General features: G+C 32.1%; 1 protein-coding gene across 5 annotated transcripts in view; it reads right to left on the bottom strand.

The window, feature by feature from the left end:
* Positions 1–3,111: 3,111 nt before the first annotated feature.
* ARL13B (ADP ribosylation factor like GTPase 13B) overlaps positions 3,112–19,646 on the bottom strand; it is a 42,129-nt gene continuing 25,594 nt past the window's right edge. For 3 of the 5 annotated variants that reach the window (XM_039345860.1, XM_039345861.1, XM_039345862.1), the window contains exons 5-11: positions 19,513–19,618; positions 17,451–17,653; positions 15,218–15,332; positions 10,751–11,006; positions 10,262–10,378; positions 8,880–8,948; positions 3,112–4,289 (exon numbers count right to left, since the gene is read on the bottom strand). In XM_039345860.1, coding sequence (XP_039201794.1) covers positions 4,213–4,289; positions 8,880–8,948; positions 10,262–10,378; positions 10,751–11,006; positions 15,218–15,332; positions 17,451–17,653; positions 19,513–19,618 — 943 coding nt within the window. In that variant the 3' untranslated portion in view covers positions 3,112–4,212. Of the gene's footprint in view, positions 4,290–7,490; positions 7,534–8,879; positions 8,949–10,261; positions 10,379–10,750; positions 11,007–15,217; positions 15,333–17,450; positions 17,654–19,512; positions 19,619–19,646 lie in introns of all 5 variants that reach the window. The other 2 variants (XM_039345863.1, XM_039345865.1) reach the window with 2 other exon arrangements.

The following is a 19,646-nucleotide window of genomic DNA, read 5'->3' as shown; positions in this document are numbered from 1 at the left end:
CTGAAAAATCAAGGATCCCTTAATTTCTACTAAGAGGACAGTTCACCTAGTTTTTTTTACTAATACTAGAAAAGCACTTCATTTATCTCCTACTTTCTGATCTACAGTTGAAGGCAAATTACATAGTACTCCCTTCCATTTTCCCTCACAACCACCCTGTAATGTAGGCTGGCTCAATGGTACTAGTGAGCTTCACTGCTCCTCGTTGGTGTCTAATAATTGTTATGAATCTTAAAAACAGTGATCAGTTTCTTGGGTCTATATTTTTACGCCATTTTGAAGCAATTAGTGCAGATATACTCAGTGAAAAAAATAACTTGATAGGGTCCAAACCTCAATTTTACATGTTTGCCTCACAAGGGTATCAGAAATCATTCATTGGCCACAGATAGATGTTACGTGCAATGTGAAAGTTTTAGTTGAATCCCATCTAAAATGTACATTTTTTTGGTGACATTAATAACAAATGTTTATAGTTTGACCACTGATTTTGTTAGTTGGTCAGTAATTCTCCATTTGGAGAAATGCCCAAACTCCTTAAGGAATGGGATAGGACACAGAATACTTGAGAGTTATCAAAATGAACGCAGGGAAATGAGCTCCAAAGGATTTATTGAAGCAAATCATAGGATAATCAGTTGTAAAATTAGTTTTTGACATTTATTTTATGACTAATTCTATGCAGATTAATTACATGTGATTGTGGTTTCATTTGAATGGAAATTTCAATGGAATCCATGAAATCCATGAATCCTCTCAGTCCAGGGCTTTTGTGTCCAGGTAGCATCAAAACCAGCTGGTGCTAGAACTATAATGGCTCAGTGAGTGCAGAGATCTGATTGATGGTAGTTTCATGTGAATGCTGTGAAAAAATCAAAATCATGAGGATCCATGCATTATATTCATTTTTATGGCTATGAATTCCCTCGTGGCTCCATTTTATCTACTATGCTCTTTAACATCTACACTGAACTGCTGGGAGATATGATGTAGGCTGAGATGCCCAAAATACATGAATAACACCAAGCTCTCCCTCTCCATTTTACCTAACACAGGTGAGGCAATTGATATTCTGAACTAGCACCTAGACAAAGTAATGGACTGGATGATGCCCAACTAGCTGATGTTATGTTTGTGAGTTGTGCATCTGCATTTAAAAAGCAGATTTGGGGTTTTTCAAACTGATACATTTTGCTAAGTAACAATAGGATATGCTAGATCCAGACTCTACAGCAGAGATAAGCAACCTGCTGCTTTGTAGGTATTAAGATGTTGTAATCCAAAAGCTGTTAAGACTTCACGTTGCTAACTCTCACTCTAGATTAGGTCTGTGCAACCCTAGAAAAAGTAGTAGCTGCTTTAAGGTACATTAACTTCAATGAACTGACTCCTTAAAGCTGCTGCAACTTTTCACAGTGTCAACTCTTTAAAGCCCTGCTTTTTCCCCCAGGATCAAATGAAGAAGGTTGGTTTAATGAACAATGGAGAAGTAATGTGCTCATACAAGAATTAAAATATTTATTTAAAATAATTTCCGAAGCAAAAGTCTTACTCCATCCAATCTTGTGCTCAAATGTTTTGGGAAAAACTTCAACAGATAATTTAAAACCTTTTCTGATAATTTAAAAAAAAAAAAAGCTGTGTTCCAGATAAAGTGAATTGTATGATGAAATATTAAAGCACATTTCTGTGTATATTTATTTCATACATAAAAACATTCAATGCATATTCAATAAATAATCCATAATAAAAGGAAAGTCAGCATGTTAAAAACACTTTCCTAGTACTTATGTATCTTGTAACAACAAAAATCCCATGAATATGCTTCATTATTGAATCTATTTCCACTGATACAATAGAAGGTAAATAATTATTCCTAACCATGAGTTGCCTTCAAAATCTTCTCCAGACAGAAAATGTTCTATTTGAAACAGATTTTGAGGACTGGAGGTAGGGAAAAATACAGCATGGGTAAGGAGAAAGTCCTATTGCATAAGCCTTGAGAGGAAAAAGTGTTTTTGAGTTTCAAGAAAGTAGGACAATCCTTAACAGTTTTCAGTGTTAACTAAAAGAAAAGAACATTTAACTTCTTGGGGGAAATGGAAAACAAACTTCCATTTTTGTATATACCGGTAACCTAAAAATTCAGGAATATTGAAACTATATATGGAAACAATTATGTACCATGAATTATGCACCATCTTTTACATTAGCCAGAAAGTAATCTTACAAACTCATTCAGCTTATATGCATGCAACTAAGTTTATGAGACTATTTTTTATATGACTTTAGGATAGATACAGATCATGTGAGAAAGGATTCAAACGATCAGTTTCATGACATGGCCATTACTATCATCAAGCAGAATAAAAGCATTAATTTAAACTGCAAAGAAACAGAAGCTTTTGAGTAAGATAAACTGCAAAGAAACAGAAGTTGCTAGAAGGTAAGAATTTTCAAACCTCATTACATTCACAGACTTTTCAGTTTAGTATTAAGGCTTTATGCTACTTGTAAGCCATTCAACTACTTCTCTATCTGAGCATACAGAAAAACCTCTGATCATATGGAAATTCTGATCATTTACCTCTAATACACAATAAAAAAAGGAAGTAAAATTGGACTGTAATGTTTTTTTTAAAAGAAATGCATTTACATATTTTTAGAAATGTTCACTATTAGAATGTTATTTGCAATTAGTAACTGAAGCAATAAAAATATTCAGGGGAGATTGTATCTGAAGAGGGATGAAAGGGAAGAAAGGAGAGGAGAGAAAAGAGTAAAGGAAGGGAGAAGGAAGTAGGAAGGTTGGGGGAAGAAGAAAGGGGAGGAGAGTGGTGAAGGAGAGGAGGGGAAGAAGAGGGAAGTAGGGAAGAGAAGAAAGGGAGAAAGAAGGTAGAGAAGGAGTGTGGATACGGTGAAAGGGGAAATGGGCGAGCAACACCAAAAGTCATGTGTATGTATTTATTTCATTTTGTTAAAAGTATCTTGTATGTGGGTGTGGAGGGAATGTATGTTAACATCTGATAAGTATTACGGTATATGTATGGGGGAGAGTTTGGAAAAATAAAAAATTATTAATAAAAAAAATATTCAGGGGAGAAAGATACCTTTTTTATATAAACATTTTCATTTATTTCAGCATATATGGAACCGCAACCTAATAGGGAAATATGTTTGCATGAATGAAATAAAGATTATGGAGTAATTTGAATTCAAAGCCAAAAACTTGGCTTGAATTGTGCAGGAATATGAACTTTGTATCTGCCTACTACTCTTTAAAACAGCTAAGCTTGCCACATAAGCCTGGGAGAAGATACATTTGTTACATTTGGTATAAGGAGATGTAATTCAATTCTACTTCTGCTTACTTTAAAGCGACCCACAGCCCTAGTTCTCCAATTCATATGTTCACATCTTCCCAAAATAAAGTAAGTACTGCAAGAGCAGTGGCCATGAATATCAAACTCTATACAGTAATTGAAGGATATTTATTTATATCCTTTGGAAAGTCAAAAAGTTCCCTTTCTCTCTAGCTCCAAGAACATAAAAGTAATGGTCACAATGAACGCCAGAAGTGCTGTTTCCCATCAAGGAAAACATGAATATAGTTTCCTTCCAACACATAGTTCTTTCCAAGAACAAGATAAAACAACATAATTAACAATTAGGCAAACTGTGATTTAAATCACACACAAATATATTGCTTTTCCCAAAAAAATGTAGTAGATACTTATGAATATAGGTAGGCATTTTAGTATGTCAAAATAGTTCTGTTGACCAAATAATTTCTTAAAAACAAACAAAATACTATAAAAATATATCAAAATGTTTAAATGTATAATTCACATCTTCCCCCTTGAACATGTGTGCACTTTTAAAAAAACTCTTGAAGAGTTGAATATAGAAAAATATTTAGCCAAACTGAAAGCATGTATATGCATAACCAAGTTGAGTTTGATTGTCATTTCTTTTGCAAGAATTCTGCTTGTGAGTTTTCTTGTTCCATGTCAACTTTGAAGAGCAGCTGGTAAATTGAGGAAGCAGATTTGTTAACCTTTAGAAGTAACATCCTTACCAGGAATCCCAATGTAATCTTGGTGCCTTGCCCAGCAACTTATAGGAATTAGCAGGTATCTCTTCAAAAAAGAAAGCAATGTCTAATGTAATGTTATTTTAGATTCCTCTTGAAAGCTGCAAAATGATGACTAGTTAAGAAATGACACCATGCATATCGCTGTTAGGTCTTTGATGCATAGCAAGTGGTGGCAATGGCTTTCCGTAGAAATCTAAAGCAAATTAGAAAAGAAATCAAATTAACAATTCACCCAACTATTGTGAACTGAACAGAAAAAAAGGCATGGAATTCTCTGATTTTATATGCATATAGAAATCTTCATGTTTCATCTGATAATTACAATTCTATCTTGTGCAAAATTTATATACTGAAAGATACATGCTTATCGGTTTCAGTCTTTTTTTTTTTTAATTGTCATTCCTTCTGGCTGTACTTTTATTTTCAGAATGACTTGAAAAAGAGAAACATTAAACATTCAAAAAACAGTTTTAGAATTACAAATACTCACCCACAACTATTCTAATCCTAGACATACAAACAAATATAGAGGGCCTTGTTCCCAACTGGTACAAATTAATTATGTTGGAAAAAAAAGGAAATATTAGTTAAATATAATAAGAACAATCTAAGTTAACTGATACCAAATGGCTAGTATTCTTTATTATATATGGTTATCTCAAAAATCCCTGTTACTGCCACTCTCAGTCCATCTTATGTTTCATAGATAATATATTGATCAAATCAGTCAGAATACAAAAAAATAAAAGGAATAATTTCAGAGGATTATTTCTATTAAGAAGCACATGACTTCTCTTCTTTTTCCCTATTTCCCCAACCAACATTGAGGATTTAAAGTAGATATAAACATCAGTGATTTGAAGGTGTGAATAGCAGATTGCACAGAGTTGCGAAACCAAATATTCTAAGATTTTTATGACAATGTATTTTTTAATATAAGCAGAATGTCAAAGAGGAAAATAAGACAAATATCAAATTACTAAACCACATTACAGCAGAACAAAAACATCCCTTTTTTAAAAAAAAATTAAAAGACATACACCAGGCAGGCTTAGAATATGCAAAATTATAAAGCTATAAAAAGATACTGGATGCTTTCAAAGGAGACAGAACAGGACGTTACACTGGTTATATTCACCAGTTTTTAGGATTTTTTTTACTTTTAGCTGTGCTGACTATAGATTTTTAAATCTTATCTATTGAAACATATTTTGCTTTAATTTATCAAAACTTCTTCCTCTCCAGATGTAAATGGATAATTAATGTTATCTGTTAATACTGTTTAAACTCTACAAAGGGAAAACCTATGAAATTTCAATCTGTTGCAAGATATTATTTATTTATTTTGTATGGTATTAATAGAATATTTCCTATATATTTTCTATAAATCAAAAATACTTCAAGTGAAGAGTTGGATTACATAATACAACTAATTTGGTTACAAATCCTTACAAGAATAATATTCTAAAACAAAAAGATCATTTTTATAGAAGAGAACTGCTGAATCAGACCAAAGATTCTCTTAGTCCAGCATTTTGTTTATCTGGCCAACCTATGCTCCTGCAGTGCATAGAAGCAGGAGGTAGAAACATTCAATCATCCTGCTGATGTTCTTCTGCAACTTGTATTTGAAAGCATGCATCACCAGCTGAGAGATAACTTTTAGTCTTCAGAGCTAATGGCCCTTGATAGCATTGTTCTTCATGATTTTGGAATCCACTCCCTTTAAAAGCCACTCAAATTACTGGCCATCAGTATTTGTAATACTGAATTCCAAAAATTTGTCATGTGTTGTGTGTAAGAAGTACTTTTTCTAAAACTTCCAGTCAGGTTCACAGTATGATTTCTGGACTTAGGGTTTTAATAAAGGAAGAAAAACTCCCCTTCGCTTTCTCCACCCCATGCATGATATTATTATATACTTCAACTGTTAACTTAGTCTCCTGTCACTTACACTTTTTCTAAGCTAAAAATGCTCTACATTTTCTCATAAAGAAGGTGTTCAAGACCCTAGTAGTTTTGATTGCCATCATCTTCACTTTTGCCAGAAAATATTATAGTCTTTTTTTTAAATGTGCCAACCAAATTCTCCACAGTATTTCAGATGCAAATAGACCAAATTACTATAAAGGAATGACAATGTTTTCAATTTTATTTTCAATCTCTTTTCTAATGATTTTGCCTTTTCACAGCTGACACATATGACTGGAACTTATGGCTGTCCCATATCTGCAGTCAAACTGATATGCTTTGCCACTGACATACATCTACAATTGTTGCAGTGTCTCATGGTCATAAAATAACCATTGTGACCATCACAGCCAGTTTCTAACAAACAAGGTTAACGGGAGCTGGCAGTAAGTTGCAAATCATAATCATGTGACATCACATTTAACCTTGGGTGATTTGCTTAATGACTGCAGCAAAGCTGATGTCATGTCAGGTGCAGTCATGATGTTACACTGCTTAGTGATAAAGTTGCAGTTCTTTAGGGAAGATTACCTGTATCTAATAATTCTAGAATTTGAAATTGTGCCCCCCCCCCTATTCTGTTGCTAGATTTACCCTGATATTTAATATTCTGGAGATAAGGGGTCATTGTGCTGTTTCCCCACTATAGTTTCCTGAAAACTGCCCTGTTCCTTTTGCCTGCCTTATCAGAATTTCCCAACTGCCTCTTCTTTTTCTAAAGATTCATGGCTGAAATTGATCTCCTGGTCAAGGAATGCAACTTCACTTAAAAGCTGATCTAAACTTAAATATAATTTTATTTAAAAACAACATAAAGAATTATAAAACTATAGAAAACTATAAAACTATAGAAAAATACTTAACAAGGAAGAATACAATTTTGGGAATATTTGTCCTTTTTTTAAAGGCCTAAATTATAGAAAAGTTCAATTATGAACTAAGATTCTAAAATTCTAGTAATTATTTACTTTAATTTCTAAACTAGGATCAGTGGTATATAATAATCCCAATAAATCCAGATAAACAGTACTCAAGTGATGTATCTCTTTCATCATTTCAAATTAAAGTTGCCATGTATTCCAATGAAATACAAGAATAGAAAGAAGTATGTGCAAAATTATAAGCAATTGTATTCTTTGAGTTAAAATCAAAGCTTATAGGAAATATCTCATCTGTACAGCTTCAGAAACTTGATTTACAACTTGCAATCAGAAGTATTTCTTGCATAAGAATTATTTATTTATTTATTTATTTATTTATGAGACTTATATACCGTTTTAAGTGCAAGCACTTAATAATTCTATGCCACTTTTTAAGAAAAATATTGTACAAGGAATGACAACTTTTAACTCCAGTTACAATCAGGCCCATAGTTAAGAGCAAAAATATTATAATCAGATAACATGGCCCTTCTCCTCCCTACCTCTTTTTTCTGTCCTTTCTCTCATTTTCTTTTCTTTATACTCCTTAAAAAGAAATATGGATAGTAAACAAACTGTTGAAAATTATACTGTTGTCTATTACTAAGGAAATAAATTTATGTACAAAATAAAGATTTTATGAATGTATAAATTCTCCATACATCTTTCTAAACTAGAGAAGCAAAACTTGAACATCTTGGTTATCATTTTACAACTCTTCCAAAAGTTGCTACTTCATAAGTTTTAATACAAAAGAAGGGAAAAAATGAAATATGTAGAGCTCACCATGTTAACTGCAATTAATTAACTAATTTTAAATGCATTTAACCATAGATGAAATAAAATTTAGTTTTTGTCTAACCGTGTCCTTTTGTTTTTTTGGAGTATGGCCTTAGGTATTCCATTCAAAGGTAAAATATAGCCCTTAGCTAGAGAAAGTTGGATAACCATGATCTAGTTTAATATTACATGCTCTGAGAAGCAGGTCAAACCAGCATGCCAAGCATTAGTCTTTTTCAGTGTTATTGCTCAAGATCATTTTAGAGGTTCTGGAGTTGAACAGCAACCATATATATGACATATGTTCTATCACTGAACAATGCTATCTTGTCAAAACAGAAAACATTTCCAATGGTTTTACAAGTATTTACATAAAATGATACAAATACTTTCAAAATGAAACAACACTTATTAACAATAACTCTTATCCTCAGTGAAGAGGTTACTATAAATCAGAATCTACTAGAAAAGAATTAAAACCTTCCACATGCTATTAAAAAGATTAATATCAAAATTATATTTTTAGAAAACCGTATGATAATAAAAACTCTTTGTACTTACAAATAGTTTCTATATATTCACATAAGTAAGTTAGGCACACAGTGGCTTTCTGCCTAATTAACTCATAAAAATCCCCCCCTTCTACTAAACCTTTTAAAATTCAGCAACTGATTAATCTGTGTTTAAGGTGTTAAGAAGAGAAAGAATAAAGATTATATGAATACTTGTCTGCTCAGAAAGATACTTTTCTCCTATTTCATGTGTGATCTTCGATATTTCTTAAAATCTATTTATAGCAATTCATAGCAGACCTTCCTTGGGTGAATAGTTAAGAATGGATATGATCCTATGCACTTTAATGTGTTCTATTTTTTCCCTGTGAGCAATATATTACTACATGACCACCTCAATAAGCAACAGATTTGTCCTGAAGCAAAGACAATGAAATAAAATTATTAACGAGATTCCATTTACGTATAGTTAAAGAGAAAAACAAGGAGTGAAAATTATGGATTGTTCTTAAAGAAGCACCAAATTAGTCAAAATGAAAGAAATAAGCCAATATGCAAAATAAAATATATGTTGCTAAGGACAAATTCCTCTGAAATTACCATTATGATGAGTTTCACCAAGGGGCTCAAGTTTTCGAATTCTGTTAACTTTTGGTGTTTCCCATCCAACTGCAAAAATATATACATATATCAAACAGTAATTATATAATCAACAATTCTGATAAAGCAAATATTCATCTATGTACATGGAGAAAATCTCAAGCTACTAATAAAACCAGAACTTTTATTACTGATGAGCATGGTAGATATATTGAAGAAGTTAATTTGCGTAGGATTAAGACTCTAATATAAGGTGGCGCAGCAGTTAGAGTGCAGTACTACAGGCCACTTTAGCTGACTGTGTTCAGCAGGTCAGCGGTTCAAATCTCCCTGGCTCAAGGTTGACTCAGCCTTCCATCCTTCCGGGGTAGGTAAAATGAGGACCCAGATTGTTGGGGGCAATGTAAATATATATATACATTGCTTACTGGTGTACACCGCTTAGAGAGTGCTTGCACTTAAAGCGGTATATAAGTCTCATAAATAAATAAATAAATAAATAAATAAATAAATAAAATTGAAAATTTATCCCTCAGATGCAGATAAAGGCATAACTTTTAATAAACAAACAAATAAAACAATATTCTATAAAGGTCTCCCCCCCAAAAAAATAACAATAAACAATAAAATGAGACAAAAATATGTTTAGTTTCCAATGGAAGTAAAAGTTTTATTTTGTTCTGTTTTTTCTCTCTCTAATTCATTTGAGGAATAAGGCATTGTTCCTTTTTATATAGCCAGGGCTTTTTTTTTCACTTGCCATGTAAATTTCTGGGATGGAATATTTAACAGACCTTGGGAGCCCAGAAGGTACAACAAAACAAAGCAAAGAATAAACAGTGTCATTTCTAACAGAGAGAGTCCAGGGAAGAGAGGAAAGCATGAGAAAGAGATTCAGAGTAAAACCGCCTTACCAATGTATGTTATGTGTGATAATTAATTTAGTAAGCTTTCAAGATTCTATAATAATAATACTCTATTAGCAATAAATATGTTTCCAGAAATTCAAATAGTTCTTGTTTTCTGAGTTTGGGAACCATAATCTGGAAAGATATTTATTGCGATTTGGGTGATATAACAGAATCATGAAACTTATAAAAATAACTTCCCCCCAGAAGTTATATGTAGTATAATTAAGGCAGAGTTACTCTAAATCTCTTTCTTATGTTTTTATTTCCCCCTGGACTTTCTTCTGCATTACCCTTGTCTCTCCTTTATTCTCTCATTGCCTCCTTTATGTTCCCAAAATCTGTTAGGCTTTTCATCACAATATTTAACAGTGCCATATAATTACTATATATATCTTTTCTTTTGAAATACTTCATGTGAAATTGTGTTGTTCATGTGTGTTCAAGACCTCAACTTTTAAACACTGTGCTCACCTGGTGTATGTGTTGCTATTGGAGTAGGAAGGGGGGAAACAATTTCTTCTGTATTGACCGGTTCAACTCGATGGTTTCTTTTTAATTTTAGTTTCTTTGCTTTCTTTTTACTGTTTTCTAAATCAAATATAAATAAAACCACTGATGTTACATAAAAAATTTGAACTGCAATTAGAAAACATCTGTGCCTACATAAAGACAGATTTTAATCAGAGCATACAACTTTATTTGTAATAAGCACACAGTTCTTACTTAATTATGTACACATAATGTTCAGTTAAGACTATATATTCATGATAGACTACTGGAATTTAAGTTTGTCAGTTAATAAAATAAATCTATCAATTGTTTGGCAGTTCATTGGGTTTTCCTAGTTCGTTTTAAAAAGGTTGCCTAACAGCTATATTCTCCTCTCCCTCCAAGCTCAAACTTTGAACTGAACTTTTGAAATTGGCTGGCAGCAGCATTTACAAATTCCTATCAGTCTACCTGTTCCTGGATTCAAAGTGGCATTATCACCAGAGTCAAGACTTTCTGAGATGTGCTGATCATTCTCATCTTCGTGTTCCATTTGCTGTGTTAGTGCAGATTTATAGTTTTCTATCAGTCTCTGTTCGTTGGATTGCTCACTGTTCAGACTCTGAACATCTATTATCTCCTGATTTGTTTTAGGTTTCAAGGCAATAGCAATCTTTTCATTCTCTTCCCTTTGCCTCTTCTTCTCTTTTTCAATTTTCTTTTCATTCTAACAAAATACAGAAGAAAATGCCATTTACTATAGCAGCATTTCAAGTGTTAGTTGGGGAGGAGTTAATGTCAACAACCAATCAGAGGATACTCTAAAAGAATTACTGAAATACATTTTGTACATTAACTTTACAAACTATTTTATACATTATTATGGATTTATATCAGGCACTAAATCAAGATTTTTTATAAAACTGCACTTTCAAATTGTAGGAAATCTTTTTTTTTTCACAATAAATTTGCAAATAGTGCAAACACACACACACTATCTTGGCCAGCCTATGATCAATATTTATGTCTTATACTAGCCTTTCCTACTGGATTATATATAATCAATAATATAAAATAATATTCAATTTCATATAATGGAACCTCTAATTAATATTCAGCTCTTCTAAGAAAACTTCTTATATAACTACATTTTAATTGCTTTAAATTTCAAGTGTTTGAAATTTTACTGTGCAAATATTCTCAATGACCTTAATTCAGCATATGGATTTCTATGCAATTTTAGTGATATATTGCAATGGATAATGGATCTAAAAATGAAATAAAAGCTTTTTTCCCTGTGGAGAGTATTAAGCCTTTAATTACTTATATTGATTCTGATACCATGGCAGCTTTTTTCAAATTCTGAACTATTATTCCAAGAAATTAATTGAAAAGACATCAATTATAAAACTTGGTATCCTTTAAGATTGCTATCTTTTGATTGATTATGTGTCATCAAGTTTGTATTGACTCTTCACTATCATGTAAATAGATTTTCTCCAAGAGAACCGTCTCTAATCTGGTCCTTCATCCTTCAGGTCTTTCATCCATGTTCTGCCCCCACTGCTGAACACCCTGCTACTGGCTGTCTTTTTGTCTTTGCTTTTACCAGAGAACTAGCTCTTTGCATCAAGTGTCCAAAGTATGGACACTTATGGAGTGTGAAGTCTTAACATTTTTGCTTTAAATGAGAAACTCTTCTCTTCAATGATCCATTTGTTTGATTTCATGGCTATCTATTACATTGTAAGAAATCTTCCCCAATATTAAAGTTGAAAAGCATCAATACTTTCTGTCCAACTTTAACTTCCACACAAAAAAACCAATATCTGCACCATTCTGATTGTTGTATTATAAGCATATCCTGGCATCTAAATATATTTTCCAAGTCTTTTGATTCTACTCTACCAAATATTAGTCTGTGGCATATTTCTTGACTATTGACTCCTTTACTGTTGATGGTTCAATTATTATATATTATGTATAGTTGTATTTTCAGCTATGAGAATAGTGCCATCACTATTGATGTTTCTTCAGTTTTAAAATACACTCATATTCTTCAAATCCAGTTTGCCTTAATATATATTCTGCATATACACTGATTTATTAAAAAGGAAAAGCATCCTTTGACAGCCTGGATCCAATCTGCTTTGCCATATGGCTTTCTGACCCTTTAATAAATTTTTCATCAGGAAAATAAAATGTTCTGGTGTTCCTATTTTTATAAACACATTCAAACACAGTTTGAAGTAATCAACACAATCAAAAGCATTTCTATAATCAATGAAAAATACTGTATACTAATAGTTTTTTATTATTATTATTCTTTGATTCTCTCAATTATCCAGCATGAATTAGCAATATGACTTATTTTCCTCAATTTTTTCTGAAGTCAACTTGAACATCTGGAATCCTTTCATAAATGAAAGTACCAAATTAAATGCAAATCATTTGTAAATATTGATCCACTGATGCTTTTTTATGATTTTTTTTGCTTTATTGACAATCAGGAAACTGATTGTCATTATATGAGAAAAATTGGCAGGAAAAGGCATTCTGCTTTGTATTTCTTTATAAGCAGTTGGAGGTGTTGTTCATGTCAGCAAAGAATTAAAAGATCAAAGACATCAAGAAAGACATTGAAGGAAGAGATCCACAAAGGAATAGATATGTACAGTAGAAAACATCAGCAATAGCAAGTAGAATCTAGAAGGAAGGATTTGGAGTGCATTTGTTGATAAAACAATTGGACAGCAGGGGTGAAAGAATCCTTACAGGAGAAACAGCACAAGAGCTGTAGCAGAGTAGAGAAGCAAATAAGGTACCAGAATCCTAGAACTATGAAATTTTTTTTTTTTTTTTTTTTTTTTGGTCTTCTGCTTCCAGGAAAGGGATCCTTAAGAAAGGACAGAATATCAAGTAAAAGTTTATCTAAGCTATCTAGAAAGAGGAATTAATATAAAAAAACCCATTATTAGGTTTAGAAATTGCCTATATCTATTGAAACAACTGAAAAAGTTTTAACAGTTAAAGCAATTAAGGAATTTCAAGGCAGCTCTGTAAATAAATGCATATTTATTTATCTCAATGAAGGAGATGGAGGTTAAGATTGATATATAAATAAATATTAAATTGCTGATTTAGACTTGTAATCAAGAACTCATACATGCACATATACAGGATAGGTAAGGGCACTGCGACTGAATACTAACCAAATAAATTACTCACTGTATTACTCCTTGTATTATAATATAGAATATACTTTATTTGGCTTCCAGTTCTCTGCATTGTTCAGAACTATTTTATCCTTTTCCACACCACAACATATGGTGGTGGCAATGGATACAGTAGGCAGCCGTTAATGTAAAACAAAAGTAATTTAATGAAATAATTTTTTTAAAATTGGCCCTGCCACACAAAAATTTGTTATGTAATTAATCTTGCCTTAATAGTATCTGGGTCCATACACATCTGTTCATATCTGGTAGTAGCAAAGAAACAAGAAACCACTGAAAATACGAAGGCACTGAGAGTGGTGCGAATCCTGTTATGAGAGGAATAAAATTCTTGGGGAAAAAAGTATTTAAGTTATGCCAAAGAACCAAGAAAAGGACAGAAATTAGACAAAAAATTAGACAAGACAGACTGGACAAAAAAATGATCAGAAAAGAAGATTCATTTGGGGTAACTGAAAGAAATAATAGTGGTACATAATTATGGCTATAACTACTCCAGGAATGGGAATAAGATCTTCTTCCTCGTCTCACAATAAAGGCCTCAAAATATTAAAATCCCCAAATTAACAAAAGGAAAAACATAGACGAGTTTTAGGAATATATGATACAGAACAACATTTAGAAAGCCCAAGCAGGAATTGGCAGTTGGGTTAGCAACCAGCTTTATTGGAAAAGTCCAAAGAACTTACTCAAGTTTACCATAACAGATTGTAATAAAGCAAAAGTTACAATATTACACTGATACAATGTAACAAAATATGCATATTGAATATGTGCATTAGCTATGCATATTCAATATGCAATATGGAGTCCTATTCAAGCCATATAAAAATACCACCTATCGACAAGTAATTAAGCAGCAGAAAAGACTGAGGATTATTTGGCCACCTACAGGAGTAAGAAGGCATAGAAAAACTAGGTAGTTGTTCAAAACAAGCCATGGAAACAAGAAGCCCAAAATTAGAGGAAGCTTAAAATATTACAGAGAAAACAATTAGAGGAGGCCAGTACTAGAAAAGACAGCAGAAAGCCAAGATTGAAATTTAAAAGGATTACACATCTGGCAAAGTGTATGGCCTGTATCCGTACAAGAGAAGGTCAAAAAAGTTTAATGCCTCTTAATCTCAACAACCTATCAAAGGTAGAAGGAACAGTTCTAGTATAGGTGAGTGAAATCAATCCCTTGCATTTTTCCAAAACACATGAGAGACCAAAGATACAAGTAGCAACCTAACATTAGTGCAGCCTTATCTTACATGAAGCATTCCCGGAGAAGGAATAGACGTTCTCATGTGTTTGGGAAAAATACAAGTTACTTTAGTTATAGCTATATAAAAACTAAAAAGTATCTCAAAATAAATTTTGATATAGATGTATCTAAATACTCTATTATGTAAGCAATGGGTTCAAATGTCCCAATATGTCATAATTAGTTATCAAGCAAGCAAAAGGAGCTAGTAGGAAAGCAAACATAGCAGTTATTAATAACAAAGATCTAAATAAGAGGAACAAAAAAATAAAATAGAAAGCAAAGGAAAAAAAATAATCACTAGTATCAAATCATACAAAGAAAAGGAAAAAGGGGATCAAATATAAAAGAAAGGAATTTGAATTTGTTTCAAAACCACAATATTGGCTAAAGCACTCATGAACAATGAATTGATTTGTCACAAACATTTTCCACAGGTGGCTGCTTCAATACCTGATTGATTACAGCTGATATGGGCTGAAATGGGTTTCCAGTTACAAGCTCAGAGTCTTCTTCATCCAAAGTGCTCTTTCCTTCCCGTTCATTTTCTTCTCTCTCTTTCTGTTCTCTGATTATTTTTAAGAAAAAAAGATACATATTTTGAATCAACTAAAATTAAAAATTCTTAGAATATTACAAATATTGAAAACAGTTCACAGGCTTTATATCAAAATGCAGTAAAGTGTGATTGATGAACTTTTAAAAGATGGATGTGAAGTTGAAAAAACTGATCTGAAGTCATACAATCAATGTGAAAACTTGTTTATAATTCTTCTATTAGAATAACCTAGCTTTCATTAATTTACTGAAGTATATCTTCTGCCTTTAAAGCAAAGGGTTAAAATCAAAACCCAATTCAACAGAAAGAAATAATTATATATTTCCTATACCAAGATAATAAAAATATGCATTATTTGCCTGATTGTTTGACATGAATTTGTATTTTTAAAAAATTTATTATATGAATTTCTGTATAACTGAAAAGATGGAAATACCAAGGAATTACCAGTTCTACATATATTGTAAATGTAAAGTAAATAAATAATTACAGATTTTTAAGTTAGTGAGTGTTCTTTTCAGGAATAAGATATATACTATTTCCCCCATAATGTGGTATGCTGGCTAAAAGCATACCTCAGTACTTTTCTAGTTAGCTAAAAGAAAACTTAAACATAGTGAAGAGTCACTAAGAAATCCCTATCAGTTTCCATTTATCTCAATAATAAAACTAGTCCAATTTCCCATTCTGAGATTTTAAGTCATTTTATCTGTTCTTGTTTGGTTAGAGCTGAAAAACACTGTTATGATTCATGTCCTATTTACTCCTTTGTTATGGAACATGCCTCTTCTCACATATTGCCAAATCTGATTTCATTTTGTTCTCTTACCACCATTCTAGCAATGGGCAGATTTGATGTACTTGGCCTTGGTCTGCAGTTGGAGGATTTGAGCACTACCATGCTTTTACCAGCCTCTATATATCCTAGCTGTCAGAGGACTACCGATGGTGCTGATTGTTGTCAAGTCTGTCTGCCATTGCTATGATTCAAATTCAAATTCCTTTCTTTTATATTTGACCCTTCTTTCCTTTTCTTTGTGTGATTTGATACTAATGGTTATTTATTTTTTTCCCTTTGCTTTCTATTTTCAGAGGTCCAGATGATCATCACAGTTGGCCATGTTTGTTGGAAAAGGAGAAGCTGCTAAAGTATCCCTAGCTTGGCCTGGTCCATATCAGGCTGACTCTAATACCATTCAGTTAGTTTTGGCACAGTAAGAAGATGATGATAGATGCTAGAGTCACCTATATAATTTCATACTTCTTTTGCAGCCTCTCCAATTATATATCCCCATTTTTATGTTTTACATTTTATTGGTTATTCTTAGCTTTTAAGCATAAAGAAAGTCATTATTCCTCTTAAAAGACAAAGCTAAAGAATGGGGGGGGGAACCAGAATTCTATCCACTGGCTAGAAAGAAGTATTAAGTTTTCCTTCTTGCTAGAAGTGGCAGATGTAGCCTTTTTTTAACTCCATCTGAACGTTAACACATGTATTAAATTGTTAAAAACGAACATTTGTAACTAAATATTTCCATCAAAAGCTGAACGTATAGATGGGAAGTTGCTTTCTTTTTGGGCTATAATTCAAATTAATATCCAGTTATGACAAATTCTGCATTCTCTCTCAGAATCTGGGACAAATTCCTCAAAGTTAGCATGAAATGAGAAAATATTAATGAAGATTAACCACAGTAGCTGTACTGTAGGAAAAATGCATTTTTTTGTTCTACCAATCTGAAGTACCCACTTTTATAAATCCTTCAGAGTATCTAAACTAACTTTCCCCAACCAGGCATCCACAAAGTATGGTGTTAAAGCCCATAATTTCTAGCCAATGACAAAACTGTGTTAGGGTTCAACAAAGCTGATGAGCACCAGGTATGATTCTGGACCTTATTGCTTGCCTTGAATAAACAATGGTCAGAATGGAAATGTCATTCTTAGTAGATGATTACTATTAACACCTTTCACTATGTCATATCATGTCTAATATGAAAACCCAATTACTGAGTGTATTACATTTTAGATCTGTCATATTGTCTTTGCTGTACAGTAACTTGAAATCCAATCTGTAATGTGCTATAAAATGTTTCATGTAAATTAAAAATGATTTACTCTACCTACCTTTCTTTCCTTATCTTCCTCACTCTTTCTGCTCGTTCTCTTTTCTCTTGTTCTTCAATTGCTTTTTGTTCTGTGATGTCTTTCTGAATTCTTTCATGTAAGGCATCAAAATCTTTTGCTATAGTGTGTAATAGCCAAAGTAAACCTTTCTTTATCGATTTGTCAATTTTTCTTCCATAGCCCACAATAGCAGAACAAGGCTCCTATAACCAATGGAAAAATCAGCACTACCCTTATATTAATATGAAATTGAACAATAAGTTATGAACTCACTGAAAATTTCTGAAAATGACAATGATAACTTGTTCATATTTTGACCCATCCAATTATTCCATATCACTCGCTATGTATTAACATAGCTTTCCAAAGGCATGTAGATTCAAATTTGCCTATATGTTCTGAAAATTACTTTTCAAAAACTGTTGCTGCTTTCAATAAACTCCCACAAGAATTTCTTGTCTTGAAATTCTAACTTTTTAAGACAAGAACAGTTAAATCAAGATTTAATTTTCCAAGAATGAAACAAATGTTCTGCCACAAAACATTACATTCTGCAGTTCTACATTCTATTTTGTTTCTACAATAATTTAGAATCTTCCTTTTGATTATTTCATTCTATTCCTTCTTGGTCTACTTCTGCAGATATTTAGCATCCTGTGTCCACTAAACTAACTAGAGTATCTACTTTTTATCTCCATAGGCCTCCCTATCCCTTCATTTTTTTAAAAAAAGAAATCCATAAAGCTTTGTCTATTGTGTTTCATTACTTCCAGATTCAACAAAAGTACCATGATGGTACTTTACAATAATAAAAACAGAAAATCTTAAGTATATTTTTGAGAATTCTGATTTTTCCTTGTTTTTTAGCAGCATTCTTTCTGTCACCATAACTCATTTAGTTTTAGTATTAATCTAAGTGAATAAAAAGCATATTTAGAACTGAAATGAATATTTTATGTTACATAAATAAACTGAAACAAGAACAAATTACATTATCATTTATTAACCTGGATGTATCTGCAAATCCCAAATCTGTAATATACATTTGAAACTAAGCACAATTTGTAATTTATTTGTTAATTATTATTTCATTCATTCAAAAATTAGCTATTTCAACTGTTGAAACAGCTGAAGTTAATACTTCAATGTATATGCTGCTCTATTTTCAGAAACCCTGCTCCATTTTCAGAAATTCTAGCTTATAATTATTACTATAATGTTAAAAACAGAAGAATTAATGCAATTGTATTCTATCAATCTAATGCACCACTACTGAGGGGACAATATATTTGACATCTGTATCTCTCAAGAATACCATATGGAAAGAAGAGCTTAAGACAAGCCTATCATAGGTTCAAAGGATATTTGGGAGGGCTTGCACTGGTACATTCAGTTGTGCCTGGCAGCTCTACACTATGATTTCAACACAAGTGAAATGACACTTGATGCTTACAGAAAACATTCATATGGGGAAGGAAACATTCATATGGAGAATGTTGGTGTATCAGTCAAGAAAGATCTTCCTTTCCCAGTCAATGTGATAGTTCTTCATTTTATTAGTCAATGAAAGAAAATATAACAGAAACGTGTATTTCCATAGCATGTTGTTGCTGCTGTTGTTATGGACTTTCAAATCAATCTTAGTTTCTGATGACAGGTCCATGCAATTTTTTTGATAACTTTATAGGAAGTTGTGGCTCCATAACAGACCAAACAATTTTAAAAAGGCTGAACTGATTAATCTTCCCTGTTTATGAACCAACAATAGATAGTAGTACCTGAATATTAGGCTTCATCAGAAAATTCAATGCTTTAAAAAAAGTAAGCTGATATTATAGAGACTGATATCCCATTAAGCACTTTTCTGAGAAATGACATTCTGAAATTTGCTTATCATCCAGGTAATAAGCAACCAAATCATCTTTCTCATGGCTACCACTAATCAGACATAAAAAGACATATGATATAGAGAAAAATAAAGTGATAGAATTGCATAATTTTATTTCAAAATTTTGCCAAGCAACATATCTAAGAAAGTTAATCTTATTTAAAATGCACTTACAATCTGACAGAAGCATTTGTGCTCATTGACAAGCTTTTCAAGAGATAAATATTCAATAACATCTGCTTCTGCCAAGGCACCTTCTTTGTCTTGTTTATTTGCTAATCTAAGGGGAAAAAAGATCAAATAAAACA

Source organism: Crotalus tigris, unplaced genomic scaffold, assembly GCF_016545835.1.
Source record: "Crotalus tigris isolate CLP2741 ecotype Arizona unplaced genomic scaffold, ASM1654583v1 scf7180000017980.1470182205:1502881, whole genome shotgun sequence".
In the NCBI taxonomy this organism is placed as follows: Eukaryota; Metazoa; Chordata; class Lepidosauria; order Squamata; family Viperidae; genus Crotalus; species Crotalus tigris.
This window is presented reverse-complemented; position numbering and strand designations above follow the sequence as displayed.